General features: G+C 44.7%; 1 protein-coding gene across 7 annotated transcripts in view; it reads right to left on the reverse strand.

Moving 5' to 3' along the window:
* Positions 1–1,032: 1,032 nt before the first annotated feature.
* Positions 1,033–25,787, reverse strand: part of CBFA2T2 (CBFA2/RUNX1 partner transcriptional co-repressor 2) — a 140,513-nt gene continuing 115,758 nt past the window's right edge. For 4 of the 7 annotated variants that reach the window (XM_042931218.1, XM_042931219.1, XM_042931216.1 and 1 more), the window contains 5 exons: positions 25,099–25,184; positions 23,408–23,603; positions 14,507–14,575; positions 11,018–11,208; positions 1,033–5,899 (listed from right to left, as the gene is read on the reverse strand). In XM_042931218.1, coding sequence (XP_042787152.1) covers positions 5,600–5,899; positions 11,018–11,208; positions 14,507–14,575; positions 23,408–23,603; positions 25,099–25,184 — 842 coding nt within the window. In that variant the 3' untranslated portion in view covers positions 1,033–5,599. The remainder of the gene's footprint in view (positions 5,900–11,017; positions 11,209–14,506; positions 14,576–23,407; positions 23,604–25,098; positions 25,185–25,787) is intronic. The other 3 variants (XM_042931220.1, XM_042931217.1, XR_006200485.1) reach the window with 2 other exon arrangements.

A 25,787-nucleotide genomic window follows, 5' to 3' on the forward strand; every position in this document is an offset into this window, starting at 1 on the left:
GCGAGGCCGCCACCTTGTCTTCTAGGGCCATGGCCACGGCCCGGCCCTTTCCCCTACCCCAAGATCACTCCCTTTGCTTTTTGAGGGCCTGTGAAGCTGCTGGTGTCAAGTCTCTTCGGGCAAGGCCGCTTCGAAGTAGGTCTAGGGCAGAGGCCAGAGATGGGTATTCGGGCTACAGGAGGGAGGACGGGGCCAGGGCCCTGGGAAGTGAGGCCTTGGGTCACTAGCCAGGAAACTGGACTGACAGCCTAAGACTCCATACATACAGGTGTGCACGGGTGTGCCTGCACCTATCTGGGTCACGTCACGGCTGGTTAGACCACCTCAGAGCCGTGGAAAGTATTACAAACGGCCTGCTTGGGGGCACCACAAGCTGGTGGGCTTTCAGGAAAGCAGTCGGAACGTATTCTCCACGGATGCAAGAAATGGTCAGTTTTAGAACTCCCACTTTGGAAAATTATCCCAAAGAAATAAAGCAGGCAGAGGAAGATTTTCACTTCAGTATGTTGGACAGGGAAACCTTGAAGGCGATCCAATTACCTGACAGGAGGCGAAGAGTCCATGAAAGTATAACCCCAATTAAATCAAACAACCACTGAGCAAGTGAGCATGAAGGAAACCGTGAACTCACGTGATTTAACATCGTGTAAGAACAGGAATGAATATTCACAAGTCCTGGTATGTGAAAACTCTAAGGAACTACGTGAGAGCTGTTAGAAAAAAGTAGCTCCGAGGCCACTCCCCTATTTTTCACTTTACCAAAAGCTCACTCCCCAGTGAAGAACCGGGAGTGTCTGTAAGCTGTCGCTGCCCCGGGGCCGGGCCCCTCTGCTGGCCGCCCAGAGGTGTAGCAGCTGGAACCGTCTCCTCAGCAGTACCTCAGGCTTTCACTCCCTGGGGTGCTCTTTAGGCCACCGCGGAACCACTGGAGACCCCCGCCCCACAAAAGGGGGGAGCGTCTGTGGAAGCCTGCGGGAAGGATGTCTTCCGGTGGATATACCACCTGCCCTCCCAGTCCCCTTCCAGCCCGAGTCAGAAAAGGAATATAGCCTTTTTATTGACTACTTTAAGTAGAACAAACTAAATACATATTTAACAGTTTTGGTTCATTTATACAGTACATTAAATAAGTTATGCACAGAGTTAAGTAACAAAAATCGCTATCAGAGTAAAATGACAAAGCACAGAAAAACCAGACTACCGCATCCTGTGGGTGGTTTCACATTCATCATCCCCCTTTAAAATCCACGCTCGGAGGCATACTTTTTTATTTACATTATTGGCTTTCTTTTATGGATGGAGCTTTTGTAGCCTCATCAGGAACTTGGAAAGCCGTGAAAGTAGACCAAAGGCCGCTGAGCCAAATAGCACTTTCAATCATTCACCTATGCTTCTCTCCGCCAACTCCAATGCAGGGACGGGGCTGTCTCCGCCAGCCACCAGCCGCACATGCCCTATTTGGTATAAGCATCGACGAGTGCACACTGGGCAGCTGTGGGCCCGACCGGATGGGGTCTGCAGGGAAGTGCCATTTCTGGGGCTGTGGAGCGGAAGGGGGATGCAAGGTCCACCCTCAGGTCTCCCAACCTTCTCCTGGCTCACGATGGAAAAGGTCACCTGCACCATCATCTTTGGAAATGAGCATGTCAATGCATGTGGGCAAAGAGGCAGGTAGTCAATGTTTTGGTTTCGTAAGAACTAGACACTTAGCCAGAAAGGCCCTATTCATAGCTCGCCCAGCTCCCCCTCCCCAACCCAGACAAGACTCCTCCCGGACACCTGGCCGGCTGGCCCATGCTGGAACAGTCCAGGTCCCTGTGGCTTTTCTTACATTTGGTTCAAACATGCCACCACCCAGTTCTCTGTAAATAGCTTCAAAACAAAACAAAACAAAACAAAAGAACCTAAGTTGGCTTGGTCTACTGACCTGGTTCTGACACCAGTTCTGAAGAAAGCTTCGAAGATGTGTTCTGAATGATTCATTCAATCCACAATCCCTTCTACAGTTTCCAGGACAAATGGCTACCTGGTCATTATTTCGTTCTGAAGAACTCACTACCACACAATTCCAATAGTGTTGCTGAACCTCCAACTCCACTTGCTGAGATAGCTTCTGGAACTATCCAGAATAAGGTCTACACCCTTTCAAGCAGGTGACAGCCCTGGGGATCAATCTGACTTTGGAACAAGGCCATAGAGAGTAAAGTGTAGATTTTCTGTCTAGAAGCTGAAGATGTTCATGTTGACACCAAGAAGTGAGGAGTTCCTGGTGGACTAGCAGGCCCAGATGGGCAAAGGATGTCCACACTGCAGCCAACATGACACCGATCTGTGCTGGGTAGATGCGTCTGGTTTCCAGACTTCGATTCGCTGAGACATGTATGACTCAGCACTGTCCAAGATCCACTCGCTCTGTGACCTCAGGGTCACATGCCTGTGCCTGAGCACATGTGCTAGAGGCCCACCCTGGAGCTGCAGGGACCCTCCAAAGCGGAAGTCCCATTCACGCTCACAATTCCTAGGGTAGGCTGCCTACTCCTGAGCAGGTGGAATTAGCCAACTTCTTCTTGAGTCCATTTTCACCACTGGGCAGAGTCAGACATGGTGCAGGTGGTGGGGACCCAAAGGGCGACTGAGGGTGTGAAGATTCAGCCCTCAATCATCCCTCCGAACATTTAAAGGTGGCTCCCAGTTTGGCCACTCTGGCCTTCCCTGGTTCCTGCAACCACTTCTCGCAAGCAGAGGACAGTGAAGTCCCGTCACTTCTCAGTGTCCCTCAGTGGGCGATGCTGAACACTGGCCTCATCCTCCAGATGTGCTCTGATGGGTGGGCAGGCACATGTCACATTTGCTTTTCATTTCTACGATAATATTGAAGAGCCCGGGACCGCCCCGACACCTCCAGTACCACCACTCCCATCCCCTCTGTCTTTTCTCTCTCCCCCCAAATATTAACTATGAAGATTGGTCCTCTAAGTAGCTTGACTGTATCAAGTTATTTTAAGCCTAACTAGATGAAAGCGGGAAGCCTGAACTTGTACTCCAAACCTGGTGGCTGGGATGGTGAGCAGACACTGGAGACCAAGTAGGGAAGCTGGACTCAGTCACCCTTGCCCCTTCGACCCCCTCCCTGCCCACCCCAAGGCAGTGCCCCTCCTTCTTCCAACCAGACAGCAGAATTTCAGAGGAGGGAGCTGAAGAAAGGGATTCTTTACACCTAAACAGGAAGTCTTGGACAGATGCCCTACCAACCTAGATGTGAAAGTGACCAAAATGAACAGCAAAAAGTCTGAGAACTGAACTACGGTGTGGAATACTACCCAGGTTTTCAGCTTGGCCTCTGGGCAGCGGGTGAGCAAAGCGGTCTAGAACAGCACCACAGTAACTCTGCCAACACAGCTCTCAGTAGAACCACAGCCCACAACAGCCACCTAGGACCGGCACACTAAACTAAAACCATAGCTACAGAAATGGACGGTGGGCCCTGCTTTTGGCTCTTTATTCCAACCAGGAAAAACCTGGGCTACCCTGGCTGGTCCTGTGGCCAACTGAAGATTTAAAGAACCTGTCCAGGTGTACATCTTGTCAATGAAAAGGCAGGGACCTGGGGACAGACCCAACGGGTACCACGGGATACTCTCTTGCTCTGATTCACAGGCTCTATGACTTCCTTATGGGATACCCCATGTCTCAAGTAAATGTAGGCAAGTCCTTCCCGGAGTACTAATTTCATTCCTGTTGGTCCTGATCCCCCACCAACAGCTGCAGTTTAAGGAATTCCAGTTTAATGGATAACATTATTCTGTTATTCATTCTCTGGGAATATCTTACTTTACTTTATGCACTGGAAATCCAGGTATTTTAAAGGTGCCTGGTACTGAGTTCCTTTGCAAGATACAGAATCTTTAGGTAAATTAGGGACTTAGAAGTTCTCGCAGTAAGACACCCCTGTATGTGAGGACAACGCTACTACGCTAATCCCTTTTCCTTGATGAGACAGAGCTTTTATTTCCCTCTGGTCAGCGCACAGAAGGTAGCCATCTAAAGCTGGGCTTTCACGGGCCAGGAGCAGGCCCAACCAACTCACCCCAACAGATTCCTTGGGGCAAGAGGGTGCTGGAGGCTTGGAGGGGGAGAGTGGGAGAGTCAGGGTCCTTGTGCTCCCAACAAAACACAAATGGCAGGGAAGAATGTGTGTGGCAGTTCCTGATATTTTAAAAGAGGTATAGGTGATGTCACCTTTGGAGAGCCAGGTAAGAATCTAGAAAACTTCCTGATGATGGCAAGGAAAATTGGTGAGCCTCTCTCAAAATGGTTGTCACATTTCACAGAACTTTTCTTAGCTCAGAGAGGGAAGGCATCAAATAGATACCATAAAGGAAACCGAGACTGAATGTCTGATAATAAACTGACATCATATGTACTATGGATGAGGTTTGAAGAATTCTTTCAGGTCCAGGAAGGCTGCTGAGATGTGAGCAGGCCTTGACTGCTGAGGCAGGTCCTAGCCACAACACATCACATCCTATGGGACAACCATAGCTTAATAGGGGCCAAAGAGAGACCACGAGAAGATCCACACAGTGATCTGGACGTGCGCGGTCTGAGATAAAAGGGACACAGAACAAGACGACTGTGCAAACAGCCAAGCGGTGACAAAAGGTTCTGCATTTCCAATAGATAATCCATTCAATGGTTTGACGATACTAGTTTGGCCAACATGCTCAGAGAGAACAGACTATCCACAGTTGAGTCTTTCTCCCTCAGACCAATCCATGCGCTGGAAACTATTTCTGCATAAGCAAAATCAGGTAAGAGAGAAAAAAATGGGTCCCAAACTAAAGTAGCAAGCCAGGTTGGAAAATCTTGTCCAAAATGATCTGTGATGCTTGGAGGAAGTTTTATTTGTTTTTCATTATTACGGGTGCTTTTAGTGAAATGGTGACTTATTTCCTGTGATTTCTGATACTCTTAACAAGTCTGAACAGCAGGGTCGAAGAGAGGGTCCTGAGTGCTGCTTCTGCCTGCCCATGTCCGGGGGCGGGGGCTAGTCAGTGGCATCTGCTGAGGGTGGAAATGGGGCTAAAGGAGCTGTTCCAGGGCAAGAGGGGCCACCCCCCTCGGAGGGAATCTCCTCCACGGCCTGCTGTCAGCTTCCAGGCCTCTGCCGCAGGAGGACGGTGGAGTAGGCGGCAGTGTGTGGGGCGAGCCCCCTCCAGCCCGGTCGGGCACCTCTGACGGGTCTGCTGCCTGGAGAGGCAGGGAGGGGAGCTGGTGGTCTAGACTGAGAAGGGGACGGCCACGCCAGTTTCAGCTGGAACGGGAACAAACCTGGAAGCCAAGGAAGGAGGAGCGGCTCTGGCTAGCTGCCTGTGTGCAGAGAGAGTGGCATACTAGCTCCCCCAAGGACACAGACAGGAAACTGGGGCCAGTGTCCGGAGGGGCTGTGGAGCAGTGTTGGCTGGCCTTGCACTCTTCCTGCCTCCACTTCACTCCGTGCTGATGACCCAACAGCTGACTGCACTGGTTCAAACAGCCGGGCCCCCTGTGCCATGGTTTGCCGTGCTGTGAGGTCATCAGAGGGAAGTGAGTCTGGGGCTCAGAGTCCGTTGGTGTCGATGGCTGTCACAGAGGCAGGTGTTGAGGAGCGTGAGGTGGTGGCCGAGGTCTTGTCCAGAGCCGGGCTCGGCACGCTGCAGTCGGTGGACCTGGCCGAGGAGCCCCTCCCTCCAGGAAGCAGTGGCCGGCTCTGGCTGTGGGGACTCTGGCCGTGCAGGTTCTGGCCACAGAGGCGGTGGTGCCGCTCCCAGTCCTTGTGCTGGCAGAAAGAGCCGCAGTATCGTGCGATGTTGCAGCCGCTGCAGGTCTCGCTGGCCTTGCGGCCACAGTTCCAGCAGTTCTGCAAGACACGGGCACGGGTTAGTTGCTTGGATCTCGCGGGGCAGGCTTATCATCACTTGTCACCTGTGCTACATGGGGAGAGCGCGGCATTTGGAGCCATGTGTACCTATGCTTGTCCCGCCTCTACTGCGGTGTGCTCGTGCGTGGGAAACACACACTCCTCTCTGAATCTCCTTCATCTGTGAGGAAAACCACCTACCACAGGCCGGAGGGACAGCAAGACGAAGGGTGCCAGGGGAGGGCAGGTGGGAGGTCTCACACCGCCCACCAAAGGTACCTACTCATTGTTTTGAGTCCCATTTAATCCTCAGCGACCAAACCAAACTCTGTCCTGGGGTCCCCAATACCACACATGCAGACGTGTGTTTAGGTGATGTTTCTTCTCTCGCTCCTCCCAACAGAGGAATGACCTTGGGTGTTTCCACCACCAACACCTGATCCTTTCAAGAAAAGTCCCCTGTCAGGGGACCAGGATGGGCGTGTAAGAGTGGGTAGTTGTGCTACTTCCTCTGTGCCTGTTCTCCATCAGGGATCTGTCGTGTCAGGGGTGGGCTGGGAGTCACGGGACTGCTTCTGGCTCGTTTAGGGGAGTCCTACAACTCCTCAGAACTCAGCGGCCCAGAAGGTTCCTTGCCACTCCTTCCACTTGCCGGAGAAGGGGCAGGTATTGCTGGGGCTTAGCAGAGATGCATGGGGGTAGGGGTGAGGAAGGGAGAACACCAACCAAGAGAGCACTAATTCTGCCAGAAGGGATGAGCCACGCTGAGACCTGGTTAGCGCTATAAAGAGCAGTCGTGAAAGGCGCCGAACAGTTCTTGAACAGACAGCGTTGGGCTTCCCCCAGTCAGCTAAGGCAAAGCAGCGTCATGAAGAAAGCTGACACCAGTGCGACTCCTGGCACCTGCCCCTTGGAACTCTCTCTTCCCTTAGGCTCCCATGAGGACCCCACCAGTGAGCCTGCCCCTGACGCCTTCAGGACCCACCTACAAGAGAAAAATCCTCTGGCACTGGCCAGATGAAACTACCACGAGCAGGCAAGGCTTTGTCAGGTGTCACAAAGGACTTGAGCACCAGCTGGCCGGCACCCCCCTCCCCCTCCACAGGTTCTCCAGAATGGCAGAGGCCGGAGGCCGGGCCTGAGCACTCTGTAGTCTCCTCAGGGAAGAAAGACACTATCCCCAGTGAAACCTGACACTTGCTCAAGTATTAAACAACAGACACATGCGTGGTGCCACCTAGCCCACCTTTTGCACTGTGCAGATGGGACACCGAGAGCCAGCAGGCAGGGACGTGCCTAAGGCTATGAAGTGATCACGTGTCTGTGTCAAGCCTGGAACCTGGACCTCCCGGCTCAGCCAGACTCAATGTACAAGTTTAGTTCTGAAGAGCTTACAAAGGATTGCAGACTCCCTTCAAACACAACTGGCTTGTCAGGAAATATACTCGGGACGGCCCAAACTTGCCCAGCACCAACAACAGAGGACCAGGATAGGTGACCGATGGCTTTCCCAGGTTACATTTACAGAACCTCAAGCAAACTACAGTTCCGGAGAATTTCATGCTTTTGAGCCTGGTAGGCTGGCCCCAAGTGATGCCGTGGCAGAACATTATCACTTGTGGGGAAGAAATCGGTTATTGCCCACGTGGGGCTGCTGTGGAAACACAGGCCAATGAGTCGGCCCCAGCCGAATGGGAGAGCCTCTACTAGTTCTGTCCAAGCCTGCAAGAGCATCTCAAACCGGGAAAGAATAAAAAAAAAAAATTAAAAAAAAAAAAAAAATAATAATGTTTATTTTTGAGTGAGAGACACAATTCAAAGCAGGCTCCAGCTGAGCTGTCAGCACAGAGCCCGATGCGGGATTCAAACTTATGAACGGTGAGATCATGACCTGAGCCAAAATCACTTAACCAACTGAGCCACCCAGGCGCTCCTGAAATGGGGAAAGAGTATTAAACCACTAGTTTATCATCTTGGCTGCCCTTATATATTTAAAATAGATTATTTCTGAATTTATGGGATACAATAAAACAAGGCAACTGGCCCCCACAGAGGCAGGATCAGAGAATGCAAGAACAAGGTGGTTAGTGCCAGAGCAGCTAGAGTAAAAAGGATACTGTAGGTTCCCTTTTCCTGTGGCTTCTCCCCCCTGACAATCATGAGGCTTTTTGCCAAGATATAAGGCAAAACTGTATTATTGTACATGTAGTTGCCCTTCAGGTCGGCACTCCTCAATGCTGGAGGGACACATGTGGCAAAAAGTCCTTTGTAGCGAGTGGGGAGAGATTATAAACCTTGTGAGTTACTGGCCAAGTCAGTCAGAAAGGGGACTGCAGAATTTCCTTTGTTAAGCAAAGATCAGTCTATGCCATTATTTCGGGTTCCCCTGCTATCTGGAAGTGGAGCCTTCCTCTGAAACCTTCTGTAAGCTGAAATGGTGGAAAGTGGAAAAGCAATTAGCATTAATTTACATGGAAAAATTTCCAGACCCAAAAAATAACTTCTCTTAGGCTTTTCCTTAGGACACATCTTGCTAATGGATGCACAAAATAGAGATAAAGCACAGATGCTCACAAACCCAGTTCAAAGCTCTCACAGCTGGATGCTGAGGGTGTAGTTCCCAAGGAAGGAGCTTGGCAGGGCCACTCTTGCTGCTCAGGGCGTGTGCTGCTTCTAGAACAGCTCACTGCGTAACAAATGCTGAACGCTATTTTTGCTTTTTGCCTTTTCTCATAAAAGTGAAAATCCTCCTCAGACTTCTTTTGGCAAGTGAAAACAGGTACTATCGTACATCTTTTGTAAAAGCAAAGGCGTAACGTGAACTTTCAAAAAGCAGGGATACCTGTACTCTAAGTGTGGCCCGGGGACCCACCTGTACCAGAATGACCTGGGGCTTATCAAAATCCCTGGGATCCTTCCCAGGCCTTCCTGACCTTATTGCAAACTTGGCCCAAAGGAGAAACGACTACCCATCTTACAGTCAATAGCTAGCTCATTAGGTTTGCAAGGAAATCCAGGCTGAGGACAGAAGGTGTCTTTTGGCAGAGATGAGGACACATCTTACTGCATCCCTGTGCCCGAGAGCAGACTCTTAGGGTCTGGCCTCAGAGGACGCAGCTGTTCCGTAAAAGCAGGAGCTGCCACAGCTTATACCTGTGTTTTTACACCATAACAAAATCCTTTCTGTCTACACAGTGCATTACAATTTAAAAACACTTGCACAGTCACAATTTTGATCTCGTTATATTTTGTAAAAACTATGAGACCAGCAGGCCAGGAGCTACTACAACACTCACTATACAGAGAAGGAAACTGAGTCCTTAAGGTACGGTACACTGCCAGTGTGAGGGGGGAGTGGGACTAGAACTCAGGGCTCTTAACCTCCATTATACCCCACCACTTCTCAGAGAATGAACAAGAATCCCAGAGATGCCTGCTGGACTTCAAGTAGAATTTTCTGGATGGGATAAAGGGAATTCAGCCCATCTGGACAGATGCAAAATTAACACACAGCTTAGGTCCTGCTAACACTCCCCTGTTTTGGAAAGTTGCCTGGGATGGATGCTGGTGCATGCCTCACCTGCAGGCCTCTTTGTGCACTGTTGAAAATTACAGGTCCCAACACCCCAATGCTATAAATGGAGAGCTGAGATTTAAACCAGAATTCATGCTCTTAGCCAAAATGTTACACTCCTTTTTTTGGAGGCAGACACAGTTAAGGGTAAACACAGATATAAAAGCAGGTAAATATGAACAGATAATGATATTGATAATAGACAGCTACAGATACAGAAGTAAATACCACAGAGATATCCCTGCTCAAAAACAATTCTAAAGAAAAAGCTGCCAGGGAGAAAGGCAAGAAGAGGGTTAAAGGAACCATTTTCTTACAGTTCAGTGCACTTGTTAGGGTGCTACAACAAGCAATTTTCCAACATCCTCTGTGACAGCCACGTAATGCCTAGGCACGTTCACCCTTACACAGCCATGCTTGGCACTGCTACGCTGATGGGGATCATTTACGTGGGATGAGGTAATAATGTTTCTCCAGTTTAAAAAATTTTTTTAATGTTTGTTTGTTTTTGACAGAGAGAGAGAGAGAGAGAGAGAGAGAGAGAGACAGAGCACGAGCGGGGGAGGGGCAGAGAGAGAGGGAGACACAGAATCCAAAGCAGGCTCCAGGCTCTGACCTGTCAGCACAGAGCCCAACGGGGGGCTTGAACTCACAGACCGCGAGATCATGACCTGAGCTAAAGTCGGACGCTCAACTGACTGAGCCACGCAGGTGCCCCTGTTTCTCTAGTTTAAAAAACAACACAACAACAACAAAACCTCACCCAGTTCTTTATGTCTCAGTTGGTAGATGGATCTGCCTACTTAAAGAAACAGGTTTGTTTCAGGACTTAAAGTTTATCCCAAAGCTGAAAGATGACAGAAATGAAAGTTACAGAACTTTACATTCCAAAGGACTGTTAGGATGTTTGTGCCATATGCTTTTTTCTTTCCAGTTTGTTTACTTTTGTCCTCACTGCAGTACAAGAGTATCCTGTACACAAACATCACTGAGTCCTGGGCTTGGGGTCTTGAAGAGGTGGGCACATCTGCCCAATCTGTCACTTTATCCATAAAAGAACTATCTTCTTTATAAACAGACCAAATGCTAGAGGGCCCCACATCTCCTTACCCCCGCACCCTGGCTTTAGCATTGTGGGATTATGACAGTTAAATCCTCCTAAGCTCCCATTTCCTTTTGGGAAAATCGGAACCCAACAATACCTACCTTACAGGGTCATAGTGAGGATTAAAAAGGCAACATACATGCTTAACTCTGTGTCTCTGGCACGCGGTGAGCCCACTAGTCAATGGTAGTCACCATAATCATGCAATTCCACAAACTCTGTCTTTAGGCTGGTTTTCAAAATTTAAACTGATAAAATGAGCCGATTTGTTTAAGAATATAGTAAGACAAAATTCTTCTGGTACTAGATAAAAATTACACTCATCTAGTTCAAGAGCACTGTTGTGTCTTACTGCCTAGCACTTGAGAAAACCGTGAGCTTGGTCACTGCAGCTGCCCCAGCCCCAGTCCCCAGTCCCCAGGGCTAGCAGAACTCTGACCTCTGTTGACTCTTCTTGCTCATTTATGACGAGGAAGGCGTCCTCTGCGGCCTGCCGTTTGACGTCCGCTATGGTTTGCTCCATCCGAGCTCTCTCTGTTGCAATCACTTCAAAGGCTTTTTGCTCTGCCTCAGCAACGGCTTTCTGTACTTCTGACATGGCCTGAATTTTCACCTTATTCACAGCTTCTTCTAGAAGAAAGTGACAGTAAAATTAACTGGCCGAGAAATCTTTCCCCTCCCACTCCCTATCGCTTGCAAGAAGAGACAGAGCTGAAACGAGAGGACTTTTCCAAAATTACAGAGGGTGTAACATACGACATACTCTTTCACTTTTATTCTTATACTCACTTGCCTGTTCGTGTATTCATTTGTTGGGTGTGTAGATGGAAGTAGGCACTGTGCCATGGGTTGGGGATACCTAGAGGACTAAGATGGACTCTATATTCTCCTAACTGTGATCAAGTAGAAAAGTGGTCAGCTCTACAAGTGGCAGGGGAGGATCAAGAAAACGTGTCCTGGTTGAGACGGTAAGTGGAAATGAATTTTTGGACAAGTCTCACATCCTATGCTAAGGACTTTGGCCCTTTTTCTAAAGAAAACTTGAACTCCTGAAGGGTTCTATGCAAAGAGAAAAGACTGGAGGCAGAGACAGCCTGGGAGAGGCTGGGGCAGTAGACATTCAGCTGACAGAAGAGACTGAATTTAGGCGGGAGCAAGTGGCACAGAGGAAGGGATGGGGCAGAATGAGGCAGGTGGCAGCTATGGGTCTGGAGGTGAAGTTGAAGATGGAGAACGCTAGTGCTATGAAAGGCAACGGAGAGTAAGCAAAATGCCAGGTGGAGGCTAGTGAGAAGACTGAAGTGCTCTGGGACGTCCAGACACAAATGTCCAGGAGGCAGTTAGGGTCAGAAGACTGAACTTGGCAGAGAAGCGCAGGCTGAAGATACAGATTTGGGCACGCCAGGAGCCTGGGTTTCAAAGCCCGGTCCAGTCACCATCGCCTCACTTGGTTCCTGATCACTTCTTCCCATCACTGCCATACTGCTTGGTCTCCACAGAACGGACACTCCAAATGGCATACTCTTCGCGTTGAGCCTCATCTCTAAGTTCCCCAAGTGAATGACCTCCTTCCCGAGTCCACACAACTGGAAAACCCAGAAGCCTAAGGAAACTCCTTTACTGCTTGGTTCTTTCACATGGCCTAGGCTCAAAGAATCAAAGAATGTTCTAGGCTGCCATCCTAGACTTCGATCTTATCACTCTAGCCTTAAGAAAAAACCTGGGACGCCTGGGTGAATCAGTAGGTTAAGTGTCTGACTTCGGCTCAGGTCATGATCTCACGGTCTGTGAGTTTGAGCCCTGTGTTGGGCTCTGTGCTGACAGCTCAGAGCCTGGAACCTGCTTTGGTTTCTGTGTCTCCCTCTCCTTTTCGCTCTCTGCCCCTCCCCCACTTGTGTGTGCTTTCCCTCTTTTTCTCTCTCTGTCTCAAAATAAAGAAATGTTAAAAAAATAAAATAAAATAAAAAGACATTTTTACTGCAAAGGACAAGGGACAATGCTGAACTGACTTGACACTGACCTCTGTGCTTCCTTTACTCCTGGTATCCAGACAGGTCCACTGTGGCCCACCACAGTTACCCATCATAAGCCTCTTCTTAGTTACCAGATATAGGTGTCTTAAGCCAACATAATAATGTCCTGAAGTACCTTTTTTCCTTTCAGGTTAAGGACAATCAATAAGAGTCAGAGTTTGAATAACTACCTTGCTAAAGTCATCTAAGGTCACAGATGACACTATAGCAGAAGAAGAACTCAAATCTAGCTGGTTCAACACCAAATTTTGGCTCTTAACCATAGTTAACCCAACGTTATCTCGCAGTCAGGAAATCACTAGTTATCGAGATCTTGTACATGGTAATCTTTCTACCTTAACAACTACTCTCTTCATTTCCCATAATTCTATCCTACTTCTTGATGATATACATTTCCCTGTTTCCAACTGCAAAGATTTTCCAAGTTCCTATGTAGTTTTGCAAATTATTTTTAATGGCAAAATAAATTTTGATAACATGCTTTTGAAAGGAAGAATTCAAAAGCATGAAACAGGAATGATTTTAAGAATTTGCATGCACTGGGGTGCTTGGCTCAGGCAGTAGAGCATGCAACTCTTGATCTCAGGGTTGTGAATTCAAGCCCCATACTTACAAATAAAATCTTTAAAGTGCAAGCAAGGGAGAGGGGCAGAGGAAAAGAGAATCTCAGGCAGGTTCCACATTCAGCATGGAGCCTGATGTGGAGGGGTTGATTCCATGACACCCTGGGATCACGACCTGAGCCAAAATCAAGAGCCGAACACTCAACCGACCTTGCCACCCAGGTGCCCCTATCTTGTACCTTCCTGATTGCCAGTAAGAACAAAAATCTATAGTATGTCTATTCTTATTTTCCACAATTTGTTCCTATCTTTTGTCTGTTTGTTTATTACGGTCTTGATGCTTCTAGAAGAGTCTTGTGAAGGTCAGGTATTAACTTTTGTAGAAGTAAATTTTATCTGGGGCACCTGGATGGCTTAGTAGGTTAAGCGTCTGACATTGGCTCAGTTCGTGATCTTGCATTTTGTGGGTTTGTGCACTGCGTCAGGCTCTGGGCTGAGAGGTCAGAGCCTGGAGACTGCTTCAGATTCTGTGTCTCCCTCTCTCTCTCTCAAAAATAAATAAACATAAAAAGAAAATCCTCAATTAAAAAAATGGTACTGGAAAAGGGAGGCTAGAAGGAAAAGGCGGCTCGGGGCACCTGGGTGGCTCAGTTCAGCATCCGACTCTTGCTTTTGGCTCAAGTAATGATCCTAGGGTTGTGGGATCGAGCCCCACGTTGGGCTCCACACTGAGCATGGAGCTTAAGATTCTCTCTCCCCCTCTCTGCCCCTTCTACACTCACATTAATTAACTAATTAATTAATTTAAAAAAAAGGAGAAGAAGGCTCATATCTGGACAAGGGCAGGATTAGGGACATGGTGTTAACCGCCCCATCTTATCACAATAGGCAGACCTACCCTCCTTTAGTCTTCTAGAAAATAAGGCCCACCAAGAACAGTCTTGACAAAGTTAGGGACAATGGAGGTGAAAGGAAAAGCAGGGGGCTGTTCCAAGACCAGAATGAACGAAATGTGGTAGTGCGTGGACACAGTGTGTGTAGATTTGAGTGAAAACAGGCAGAAATGAACTGAGCTATATGTTCAGAAATAAGGCATATAAACAGGGAAGGAAAAGTTGGTTACTTAATGCCTCAGGGTGGTGCAGAAGGGTGTGCAAAGGACTTGGACAGACTGTAGGGAGTCATTCCAAATTCTTGACCTGCAAAGTGACGTGAGAGGCAGTCCAGATGTATGGGAAAGCTGGGGAAGGAGAGGCGGGAGCCCCCAAATTTGTGCTCCATGCTCGCACAAATTAGTGCGTATATGTGATCTAGAACCAGACAGACACGTACCAGTTTTTTTCCAAAACTCCACAGGTACATATCCTGTTCCTGGCCTACTGTTGAATTCTCGCTGAGAATCTACAGAAGAGATAAATAGCACAGGGTTAGAAGCTGTCTGTAACCAACATGTTTTATTTTTATGAAAATTTTTAATGAAAAATAGCGCCTCTCACTCACCACATAGATTCGAAGATACATGTTCACTTAGTGCAAAAATTATTCTGATAAGGGATAAAATCAGATAGTAAAGTATACTTAATATTTAGTTGTAAAACACATACATGCATGCACGTGTGTGCGTGCCTCAAATAGTTAACAGTATTCCAATTCAAAGGAGTAAGATTAAAAGTGATTTTCACTTCCTTCTCTTATCTATGTTATCTTTTCCCTATGAACATGTATGTATTTTTATGATACTCCCTAAAAAATAACTACAGATACTTATGCATATGTATGTGTGCATATCATATCCAGTTTAACTTCCCATCATGCACAGTTCTCTCTCAGCGGCTCTGTAGATATGTCAGAGAATATGGCTTTTGTTTCTTGGCAACTCTGAATTTTTACATGTGACTTAAGGCAGTTTCCTTCAAAGTTTCTTAAAATGCTTACAAACAAATAAAAAGCAAGTAGTAAAGAAAATATTCTGATCTGGAACAGTGCATTTCAAATGTAGCCCAAGGAGGCGACCTACAGGGTTGCTGTGAAGGACGTAAGGGTGGAGGGTGACTTATATATATGTATATATATTTTTTTATTGTGATTTTTAAGATATCGTGTTTTATAAGAAGTAGTTCCACTGAGTTAAAAAAATTTTTTTAAGCAGTCAATCGCAGAAGACTTCTCCATTTCCGTATGTTTTACTGAGGCTAATATACAATTTTATGCTCTGAATACGCACCAAACCATGATGCAAAGAGGAATCAGGGGACCAGTCAGTTGACAGGGGAGGGTAGCCCGGCATGAAATGTTTGCCAAAGGAGCTTTCTAAAACGGTTAGTCCTCATGGGAATGTCTAGGAACTGGCTGTGAGGCAGGAAACTCCCTGGGGTAGGGAAAGGATCTCTCCCATTCCAGGGGCTATCAGCACAAAGAACCTAAATCTATATCTCCTACAGAGATAGGAGGGGATAGGGAGGCTTTTTCTAAATCGCGTAAAATACAAATAAAATTACCATTTTCAATATAATTCAGAGACATCCAGTACAATCTTTTAAGTTTATTTATTTTGAGAGAGGGAGAGAGCACAAGAGCGCACACTGGGAGAGGGGGAGAGACAGAATCTCAAGCAGGCTCTAGTGCTGTCAGCACAGAGCCCGATTTGGGGCTCAATCCCACCAACCACGAGATCATGACCTGAGCTGAAACCAAGAGTCAACGCTTAACCAACTGAGCCACCCGGGTGCCCCGTAGTATGTTCACAATGTTGTGCAACCATCCTCACTATCTAGTTTCAGAACATTTCTATCACCACAAGAAGCAATCCCTTAAGTTTAAAATATTGATTGGACTAATACTTTTTTGTGACACTGAGGTCTCTAGAAGAGCTACCAGCACTGTCAATAAAATACAAATGGAAGGGCTCTCTTCAACACAGGTGAGGTGCCTGTTTCATGCAGCCATTTGTCACATACCTAGAAACTCAAGGATGAGATTCATGAAATAAATACAGGGAAAAATCTAGGATCAGAAGAATCAAAGTGGCACAAGCTAGAGAAGGCAGTGGATCATTTTCAACAGAATCTTCAATAAGGAAAATCAGTGAGAAAAAAGGTCTGAGTATATAGACAAGCTGCCGTTGGTATTAAATAACAGAAGAAACACTTGTTCACTTGTGGGGCTATGGGGGAAGTCTTGACCAACCAAAAGAAAAGCCACTTCACTTCAGTTAGCAATATGCCTTGGTCATATCCTTTATATCTGCCTGGTCCCAGCATTTTATTTCTCTAACAGATGAAAAAGGTGAGATGCACTTGACCCTAAAGGAACTTCTCAGCTTACTCAGGACATAGCTGGAAACTAGGGACATTTTCATGACATTTCCAGAAGCCAGAGTAACTGTTTTTATATCTCTAACCCAGAAAGGAACAGAAATCAGTATTTTCAGCTGGTTCGCTAAAAAAACTAGAGTGTCAGAGGCACCTGGGTACCTCAGTCGCTTAAGTGTCTGACCCTTGATTTCAGCTCAGGTTATGACCTCACAGTTGGTGAGTCTGAGCCCCATGTTGGGCTCCATGCTGACAGCATGGAGCCTGCTTGAGATTCTTTCTCTATCCCTCCCCCACTCATGCTCTTTTTCTCTCTTTCTCTCAAAAAAAATAAATATGGGGGCGCCTGGGTGGCTCACTCCGTTAAGTGTCCGACTTCAGCTCAGGTCATGATCTCGCGGTCTGTGAGTTCGAGCCCTGCATTGGGTTCTGTGCTGACAGCTCAGAGCCTGGAGACTGCTTTGAATTCTGTCTCCCTCTCTCTCTGACCCTCCCCTGCTCACACTCTGTCTCTCTCAGAAATAAATAAACATTAAAAATTAAGAAAATAATAACAAAACAAACATAAAAAATAAAAACCACTATACTCTCAAAGGCTATTGTAATCGAAGGCCAGACAGATAATGCAAGTAAATTGGGTCAGAAATGGGCAACTAATGGTATTGTGGTCATGTAGGAGAATGCTCTAGTTCTAAATTTTTTTTTCTTAATGTTTATTTATTTTTGAGAGAGACAGAGACAGAATGTGACTGGGTTAGGGGGAGAGAGGGAGGGAGACACAGAATCTGAAGCAGGCTCCAGGCTCCGAGCTGTCATCACAGAGCCCAACGTGTGGCTTGAATTCATGAGCTGTGAGATCGTGACCTGAGCTGAAGTCATACACTCAACCAAATGAGCCACCCAGGTGCCCCCAGAATGCTCTAGTTCTTAGAAGAAGTAGAACAAAACATTTAAGGCTAGTGTCATGAATATTTGGGGGAGATTGTACCTATCTACCAATCTATAATGGGGTAAAGCAAGTATGGCCAATGTGGAAAATGGCTTAGGTATAGGACATATATATGAGTGCTCACTTTTAACATTTTTGTGTTTGGGTAACTTCAAAATAAAAAACTGGGAAAAATGTTCTTTTAAGTATATGCATAGAAAATTCTGTATGAACAAACTAATTTGTTAATAAGTGAGCTTATGGGAGCAGGAGAGAAAAACTGGGTGGCGGCAGGATTTTCACAATTTATATGTTCCTGTATTGCTTGACTTTTATACAATGCAATCCATTAAAAAAAATTCATTTTAGATAATAAACAAAATATCCAAGAAAATGAAGTGGATCCAGCATTACCAGATATCAAAACACAACCTAATGCCATACTAATTAAAAGTTTGATATTATATTGGGAAGTGGCATAACATAATGGCTAAGAGTGTGTGCCAGTTCTGGAATGCCAAACTTACAATCCTGACTTAACTATAATATGACCATTTTGGCCAACTTTTTAATTTATTTAAGCCTCAGTTTTGTCATCTGTAAAAGAATATAATAGTTCCTATATCTCAACAGGTAGTTTTGAAAATACACGTGACAGGTTTAGCATGGCTAGAACACAGTATAGAGCCCAGATAAACTATAACTGATAAGTGATATAGTCAGAAAGATTAATGAAGGGGATGCTGAGGTGGCTCAGTCGGTTAAATGTCTGACTCTTGATTTTGGCTCAGGTCATGATCTCACAATTTGAGTTTGAGCCCCTCGTCGGGCTCTGTGCTTACACTGCAGAGCGTGTTTGGGATTCTCTCTATCCACCTCTCCCCCTCTTGTACACACGGCTCTCTCTCTCTCAAATAAATTTTAAGAGAAAGATTAATGAAGAAAACAGACTGAAGTATTTAACAAAATGTAGCGTCAGATAATTACGTCATTTCAATATTTAAAGGACAGGCATCAGTTAATTGATAGGAAAACTTAAACAATTTGGGAAATTTTAAGTGAGCTAATTCCAAACACACAAACGTGCATATAACATAGATGAAATTTGTTGTACCTTGGATAGGGATCAAGGTCAAGTAACAAACTATAAAGGGAAATGATGAATTTGATTCCATAAATATTAGCTATCCCATCGATCAAAACAAACCAAGATGGGGTGGGGGAGAAAACAAAAACAAAACCAAGATCAAATACAAGGATGCCTATATTCACAACCCATTAATTTTATAGCTGAGAATATATCCTACGAGAGAAATGCAAGATGTTTGAAAACGCTTACATATGAAAAATTGTAAATATTGGATTACACACTGAAAAACAAAAATAAAACAAGGAAACAATATGTAATGTTTAACAACAGAAACGGCATAAGGAAATTATGAGGTATATTCATGTTAGAATACTGTATAGTCATTAAAATTATGTTTATAAAATCTTTAATGAAGTGAGAACATGCTTAATATGAACTTATGTTTTCAAGGAAATAATACAAAGTTGTAACAGGATTCTCAGATACATTTCAAAATTCTTCAGTGTGGGATGATGAGCCAATAAATTCTTCATAAATTCCTGTATTTTCCACAATGAGCCATGTAGTTTCAACTAAAAAATGATACTTACTCTGAAAGACTGTTCTGGGAATTAAATGGTAACATACATAAAGGAATGGTTCCCAATTCTGGGAGCCCTGGTCCCACTTTAGTCCAATTAAATCAGAATCTTGAGGTGGGGCCAGGGCATCAGGAATTTTTTCCAAAAGTCCCCAGGTGGGATCTAATGGGCACTGAGGGTTAACCATTAAAGAAAAGTGCCTGACTTAGAAGCTGGTGCTCATGGTTAAGGTTTTCCAAACCACAGCAGGAGCACTACCTCTCTGTCAGTCAGATAGATTTTCTGTTGTACAAAGGTGAAGTGTCTTTATTTAGCTGATTCTTCCAGTATTGCTACATCCTGATTTTTCAGTTGTGGGCATTACAGATTGACCAGACATTTCACTCTCTTTTAACCCCCACCGCCACTCCATCACAATTCCTTCCTCTTCTATTCCCTGCAACAGAGATCTACTCAAATTCTGTTATACCGGTAGTCAACATTTACAATACTTAATGTAAATACTAATCACAGCTGGCTCATGTGGTTCAGGTTCTATGAATCTTTATATCTTCCTGAACAAGTTTTTATTTTTTTAAGAGTTAATAATTGAGGGGCGCCTGGGTGGCTCAGTCAGTTGAGCATCTGACTTCGGCGCAGTTCATGATCTCGTGGTTTGTGGGTTTGAGCCCTGCATCAGGCTCTGTGCTGAGAGCTTGGAGCCCGGAGCCTGCTTCAGATTCTGTATCTCCCTGTCTCTCTCTGCCCCTCTCCTGCTCATGCTCCAACTCTCTCTCAAAAATAAATAAACATTTAAAAAAAAAGGTAATAATTGCCTTATTTAGTCATATGCTAAGTTTCCCATGTAATTCTTTCTAATTCAATCTCACCTTCTCTTTCTATTGTGTAGACATTTTATAAATTTCATTTTCTAGAAGAAATCTCCAGCAAACTTTTGGCTGATTCCAGCCTCAACTGCTTTCTAGGCTTGCTGTACCCTGTTGCTCGGGACTACCCTGTTGCTCACTAGCCTAGGGATTGCCTTCTGTTCTCCTTCTCAGGTCGGATCTAGTGTAATCAATTCCATGTCTTCCACTTTCTGGTTTACTTCCCTGTGTTAGGGCATAGCCTGCTCAACTGTGGTAGACACCCTGATAAAGGGTAGATAGGAGGTGCATTTTTTGAAAAATTGTAGGTTGTTACACATTTAACTGTTTTGGTCTAGCACAGAAGTCTAAGTTAAAATAACTTCAGAGTCATCTTCGAACATTCTATGATAATAACTGATGCTTGTTTTTTCCAGTGTTGTTTACTTGGCAGACTGGTTCAAGCCGGAGTACTGCCTTTCAGTTCTAGATAATTTTTTTGAATTATTTCAGTAACTACTTTATCTTCACTTTCTGTTCACAATTTCTGGAACTCATCTGATTTGGATTAGATGACTAACAAGTTCATAAAAATATTAATGCATGATTTGGTGAAAAATGATAAAGTGAATACTATAAACCTACAGGTCAAGAAAGACAATTCCAGCAACCCCAAATCCCTAAGAGGTGAGTAGTGGTAAACCACAGTCCTTTTTAAATGATACTAACCAGACCTACAATCCTGTCCTCAGAAGAGCCAGTGGTAGAGATGATGAGCGCTCACTCTATACTCCCCATCACCTACAGCCTCCACCTCACACCCCCAGAGAAAACCATTCTCTTGAACTCTGTGATAATGATTTTCTGATTTTTCCCTATGCTTTTCCTAACTATTTATGCATCCTTAAACAAGATACCAAAATGCATCCCTTATCGTCTGAACCAAATCTATCTCTGAATATACTGTGAATCAACAATGTTCAGATAGAGGGAACCTATATTATTTTCAATGGGAAAAGTAATAATGCTATCCAGTCTCCAATCAATTTCTCTCCAAATCACCAAAACACTTAAATCCTAAGCAAATAATCCATCAGGGATTTCTACAACACCCTAAGCATTTAAAACACGAATTATTAAAACAAACAAAAAACTCAAAACAAACCCACAAACCACAAATTGTCTAATTATTTAAAAGTCATAGGTATGTCTGTATAATATGCCCAAGAGTACTGCCCAGTGTGGAACAGTGTTGCTCTAAATGCTAGTCTATAAACCTTTATGGTCCATAAAGAGATATGCATAAGCACCATGTCTCTAAGCACCCTGCGTAACGTAGAGGACTTCTCTTAAAGTCAGCAACCATGCCCAGCATGCGCTGTGGCAAGCTCCTGAGGTCATCATGGTCCAGTAACAATTCATTTTTGGAATGGTTTTGGTCCACATTTTGAATAGCAGGATTATTCAGGATATGAATTATGCGTTCTCTCTACGCTGCAACAAATGTGCTATGAGAGAAATAAACAGTGAAATAAAAATATGAAATATGTATACTTTGCATAAAGTATCTTTCACATACTGAAAGATATTATTTAAGTCAGCCAGACTGACCACGGCCTGAAACACCAGAGAGAAGGAAACTGGGACCCATGGAGAGCTAAACCTACAGTGACAAAATAATTTCACACCCCAACTGTCTGCATGTTTGAGAGTGAGGGATGTGCTAGTAATAATCAGGACCAGAGAACATGCAGTCACTCAAGCTAAACCCTCAAGTAAGGCGTGAAAAAGATGAGTAGAGGGGCGTCTGGGTGGCTCAGTCAGTTGAGCATCCAACTTTAGCTCAGGTCATGATCTCATGGTTCCTGAGTTTGAGCCCTACATTGCATTTGTTGTTGTCAGTGCACGGCCCACTTCAGATCCTCTGTCCCCCCCCCCCTCTGCCCCTCCCCCACTCGTGCACACACTCGTGTGCTCTAAGGAAAAGAAAGAAAAAAAAGGATGAGTAGAGAGTAATGCAAAACAATGTTTAAGTGGCCCAGCAAGACCTGCCATCTGGCTGGAGAAGAGCCGCCTCAGGACCACAGTTCACTCTGCACTGGATGCCTCCTAGCTAAACACATGCAGACTGACTGGTGGAAGGTTTGTGATTTGGATGGTGAACTTTGGATGTTTCTATAAATTGTTACAGGAACTATTCATGAAGGTTCAGATGGTGAGGGATACCTGAGGATGAGCCCTGAAGTTGTTTGTATGTATGTACTGATTGATGGATGGATTGATTGTAATCTCTATACCCGACACGAGGCTCAAATTCATAACCTGAGATCAAAAGAGTCGCATGCTCTTCTAAGCCAGTCAGGTGTCCTGAGCTCTGAAGTCTTTATGAAAGTAATCACAGTGTAGCTACAAGTATTCTTTGATGTCTTGCTGTGATATTCCACACAACATTGCTAATCAATGGTTGCCCTAAGAGTCATCTCGGTGGGAGTGGGATCCTTTGGTTACCAATGTCTTTGCCCCATTTTTGCTCAAGTCTTTTGTATTTATTATTTAAAAAATGTTTACGTATTTATTCTGAGAGAGAGACAGAGAGGGAGTGAGCAGGGGAGGTGCAGAGAGAGAGGGAGAGAATCCTAAGCAGGCTCCATACTGTCAGTGCAGAGCCAGATGCGGGGCTCGAACCCGCAAACTGAGATTATGACCTGAGCTGAAACCAAGAGTCAGATGCTTAAACCGACTGAGCCATCCAGGAGCCCCTTGAAGCCTTTTTTAGACTAACAGCTGTCTTCTGTGGAACATGCTAGGTCTGTCATGATAAGTGGTTCATTCTCCGTGATGAGAAGAGGGAGCTTGAAGTGGGTAGTTGGGGGAAAGTCTGATCACAGATAGCCCCTCATTTGTCTGTGTCTTTGGATAGGGCACTTTTTCAGTTACTAGATGATTGTGATGAAACATTTTTGGGGAAACGGCTGTGGTGTCCTGAATGTACCTGGACTGACAGAACAGTTGTTCTTATCTCTGCTGCTTCAGGTTGAGAAAAGACAAGAAGGGCTAACCCAGCTTGGTATAGTAAAGGTATGGTAAAACTTTTCTAAAGGCCTCCAGACAGAGGTTGATAAATGGTGTCTTCCTGGATGGGGAGTGGGAAACAGAGGAGGGAAGGTGAGGTAAACATTTTTAGATTTTCAGGGCTACCGTTGAGGAGTAAATGTGATGTATGTGAGTACCTGGGACACTCAACGAGGCTGACTTTAACAACCACTCTTTGATCACCACCCAGCACATATAGAGGGATTTAAAAACAGAACAAAATGACAAATATTCCCATTATCCATGTGAAAGACAGTATTTCTTGAACATTCCAGGTACTGAGTCCTTGACATATTTTATCATTCTCTTCACAATCACCTGAGTCTTTCTAACTCCACCATCTAGCACCGTCTTTCTGCCATCTTAGGTGAGACCCTCCCCTTACCATTGCTGAGAGAATCTGCACTCCCAGGACTGTGCTGCCTAGAGACCAACTCGCTCCCTGTCTTCCTCATCTCTGTGTTTTCGTTATATCGTCTTTTCCAGTAATTGAGTTCTTCACGATCAGATTCCTGACAGCGCCGCAGGACTGCCATGGAGCGCCTTGTCTTCTCTACCATTTCCATAATGCAGTTCAGAGCCTAAGCCAGAGAGGAAGTCAGAGAGAAGATTAGGACTTTGAAACAACCAATACTGAAATTTAAGGATAGGTAAAATGTAAAGAAGGAAGGTTTAAGTATCTTACAGATCAGCAATATCAAGTCAACACATGAAAGCCATTCTTAACAGCTTCTTTTTAAATAAGTAGACGCAAATAATTTTTTTTGGATTTCAAAATAATCCTTTCTGGGGCACCTGGGTGGCTCAGTCGGTTAAGCGTCTGACTTCGGCTCAGGTCATGATCTCGTGGTCTGTGAGTTCGAGCCCCGCATCGGGCTCTGTACTGACAGCTCAGAGCCTGGAGCCTGTTTCAGATTCTGGGTCTCCCTCTCTCTGACCCTCCCCTGTTCATGCTCTGTCTCTGTCTCAAAAATAAATAAACATTAAAAAAAAAATTAAAAACAACAACAACAAAATAATCCTTTTTGGATTCTTCCAGATTGAATCTCAGCCAGGATCTCACCATAATATAGTCCTTTAAACACTATGTATGGTGAAACCACATTATATCTCTGCCTAAACACATCAGGTTATCTGATAAACTGGAGATTTGCCTAAGAATGCAATGAGAGAAATAATATTCAGAGACAATTTCACTCAAGTAGGAAAAACTATTGTATGTATATTTCAAGCAGGTACATCTTTTCTTCCCTTTTAGGACACGAATTCTCATTTGTTTTTAGAGAAGCACCATTTATTTAGCATTTCCTATATATTAGATCCTATGTAAGCACCTTACATACTAGAACAACCCTACGAATTCAAATAATACAGTATTCTTGAGGTGCCTGGGTGACTCGGTTGAACGTCTGACTCTCGATTTCAGCTGAGGTCATGATCTCATGGATCGTGGGATGGAACCCTGCATCGGGCTCTGCACTGACAGTGTGGAGCCTGCTTGGGAATATCTCTCTCTCTCTCTCTCTCTCTCTCTCTCTCTCTCTCTCTCTCTCAAAACAAATAAACATTAAACAACAACAACAACAACAGTATTCTTTATTTTTTAAGATACAGAAATTAAGGCTAGAAATGGTAAAACAACTCATCCATCATACAAAGTAGGAAGCAGCAAAGCTGAGACCTGAACTCCCAAACTTCTGCTTTTAACCCTTATACTGTATGACTTAACTTGGTTATATCCTGAAGTGATTACCCCACCAAAAAGATTTGAGAGTTACTCTTAGCTCTTTAGCTAGGGGAGTAGTAGATAAAACAAGTTTTAAATTTTATTTTATTATTGTTTTTTGAGTAAGCTCTAGGTCCAGCATGGGGCTTGAAGGGCTTGAACTCATGACCCTGAGATCAAGAGTGGAACATTATACTGACTGAGTCAACCAGGTGCCCTAATAAATCAAGTTTTTATGGCAAAGACACTGTGGCTCTGGTTAAATTCACTTCAGGCATATATACTCTATTATTATTATGGGTAATAAGAATTAAATGTAATAGGAAAATTATACACTGTAAGATCCTTACATGATCGAGATGTTTCCATTCATCAGCCCATTCCCTTTCTGTCAAACGGTGGTCTACCAACTCATCTTGATAGCCTCCATTTAGACCTAGTAGAAATTAGAGATTAGATGTGAAGATAGAAGGAAGAATATAATATACAGAATTCCACTAAGTAAATACAGAACACATCCATACCACCTATGAGCACTCTACCAGGGCAACGATTCACAAGGGAGTGTGGAACCCACAAAATGACATAAAACCAACAAAAAGTTACGCTCAGTAGGTTAAGCATCCGACTTTGGCTCAGGTCATGATCTCATGGTTTGTGGGATGGAGCCCCATGTCAGGCTCTGGGCTGACAGGGTGGAGCCTGCTTGTGATTCTCTCTGTCTCTCCCCCGCTTGCACTCTCTCTCTCAAAATAGATAAGTTAAAAAAAAAAATAAACACACTTTACTCTGAAATAAATCCAGACTTAGAGAAACACTGCAAGAATAGTAAAAGAATTCTCATATATCCTTCACCCAGTTTCCAAAATGTTAATATTTTAGTTGATTTGTTTCATCATTCTCTAGTTTTCTGCACCATTTAAGAAAAAGTGGTATCTCCTTATCCTTAAATATTTCACTGTGTATTTCCTAAAATTTACCGAGTCCCACTTCTATAATATAAGAATAACAGTAACAAAGTATGAAGGGAGATCAATTT

Source organism: Panthera leo, chromosome A3 (assembly GCF_018350215.1).
Source record: "Panthera leo isolate Ple1 chromosome A3, P.leo_Ple1_pat1.1, whole genome shotgun sequence".
NCBI classification, from domain to species: domain Eukaryota; kingdom Metazoa; phylum Chordata; class Mammalia; order Carnivora; family Felidae; genus Panthera; species Panthera leo.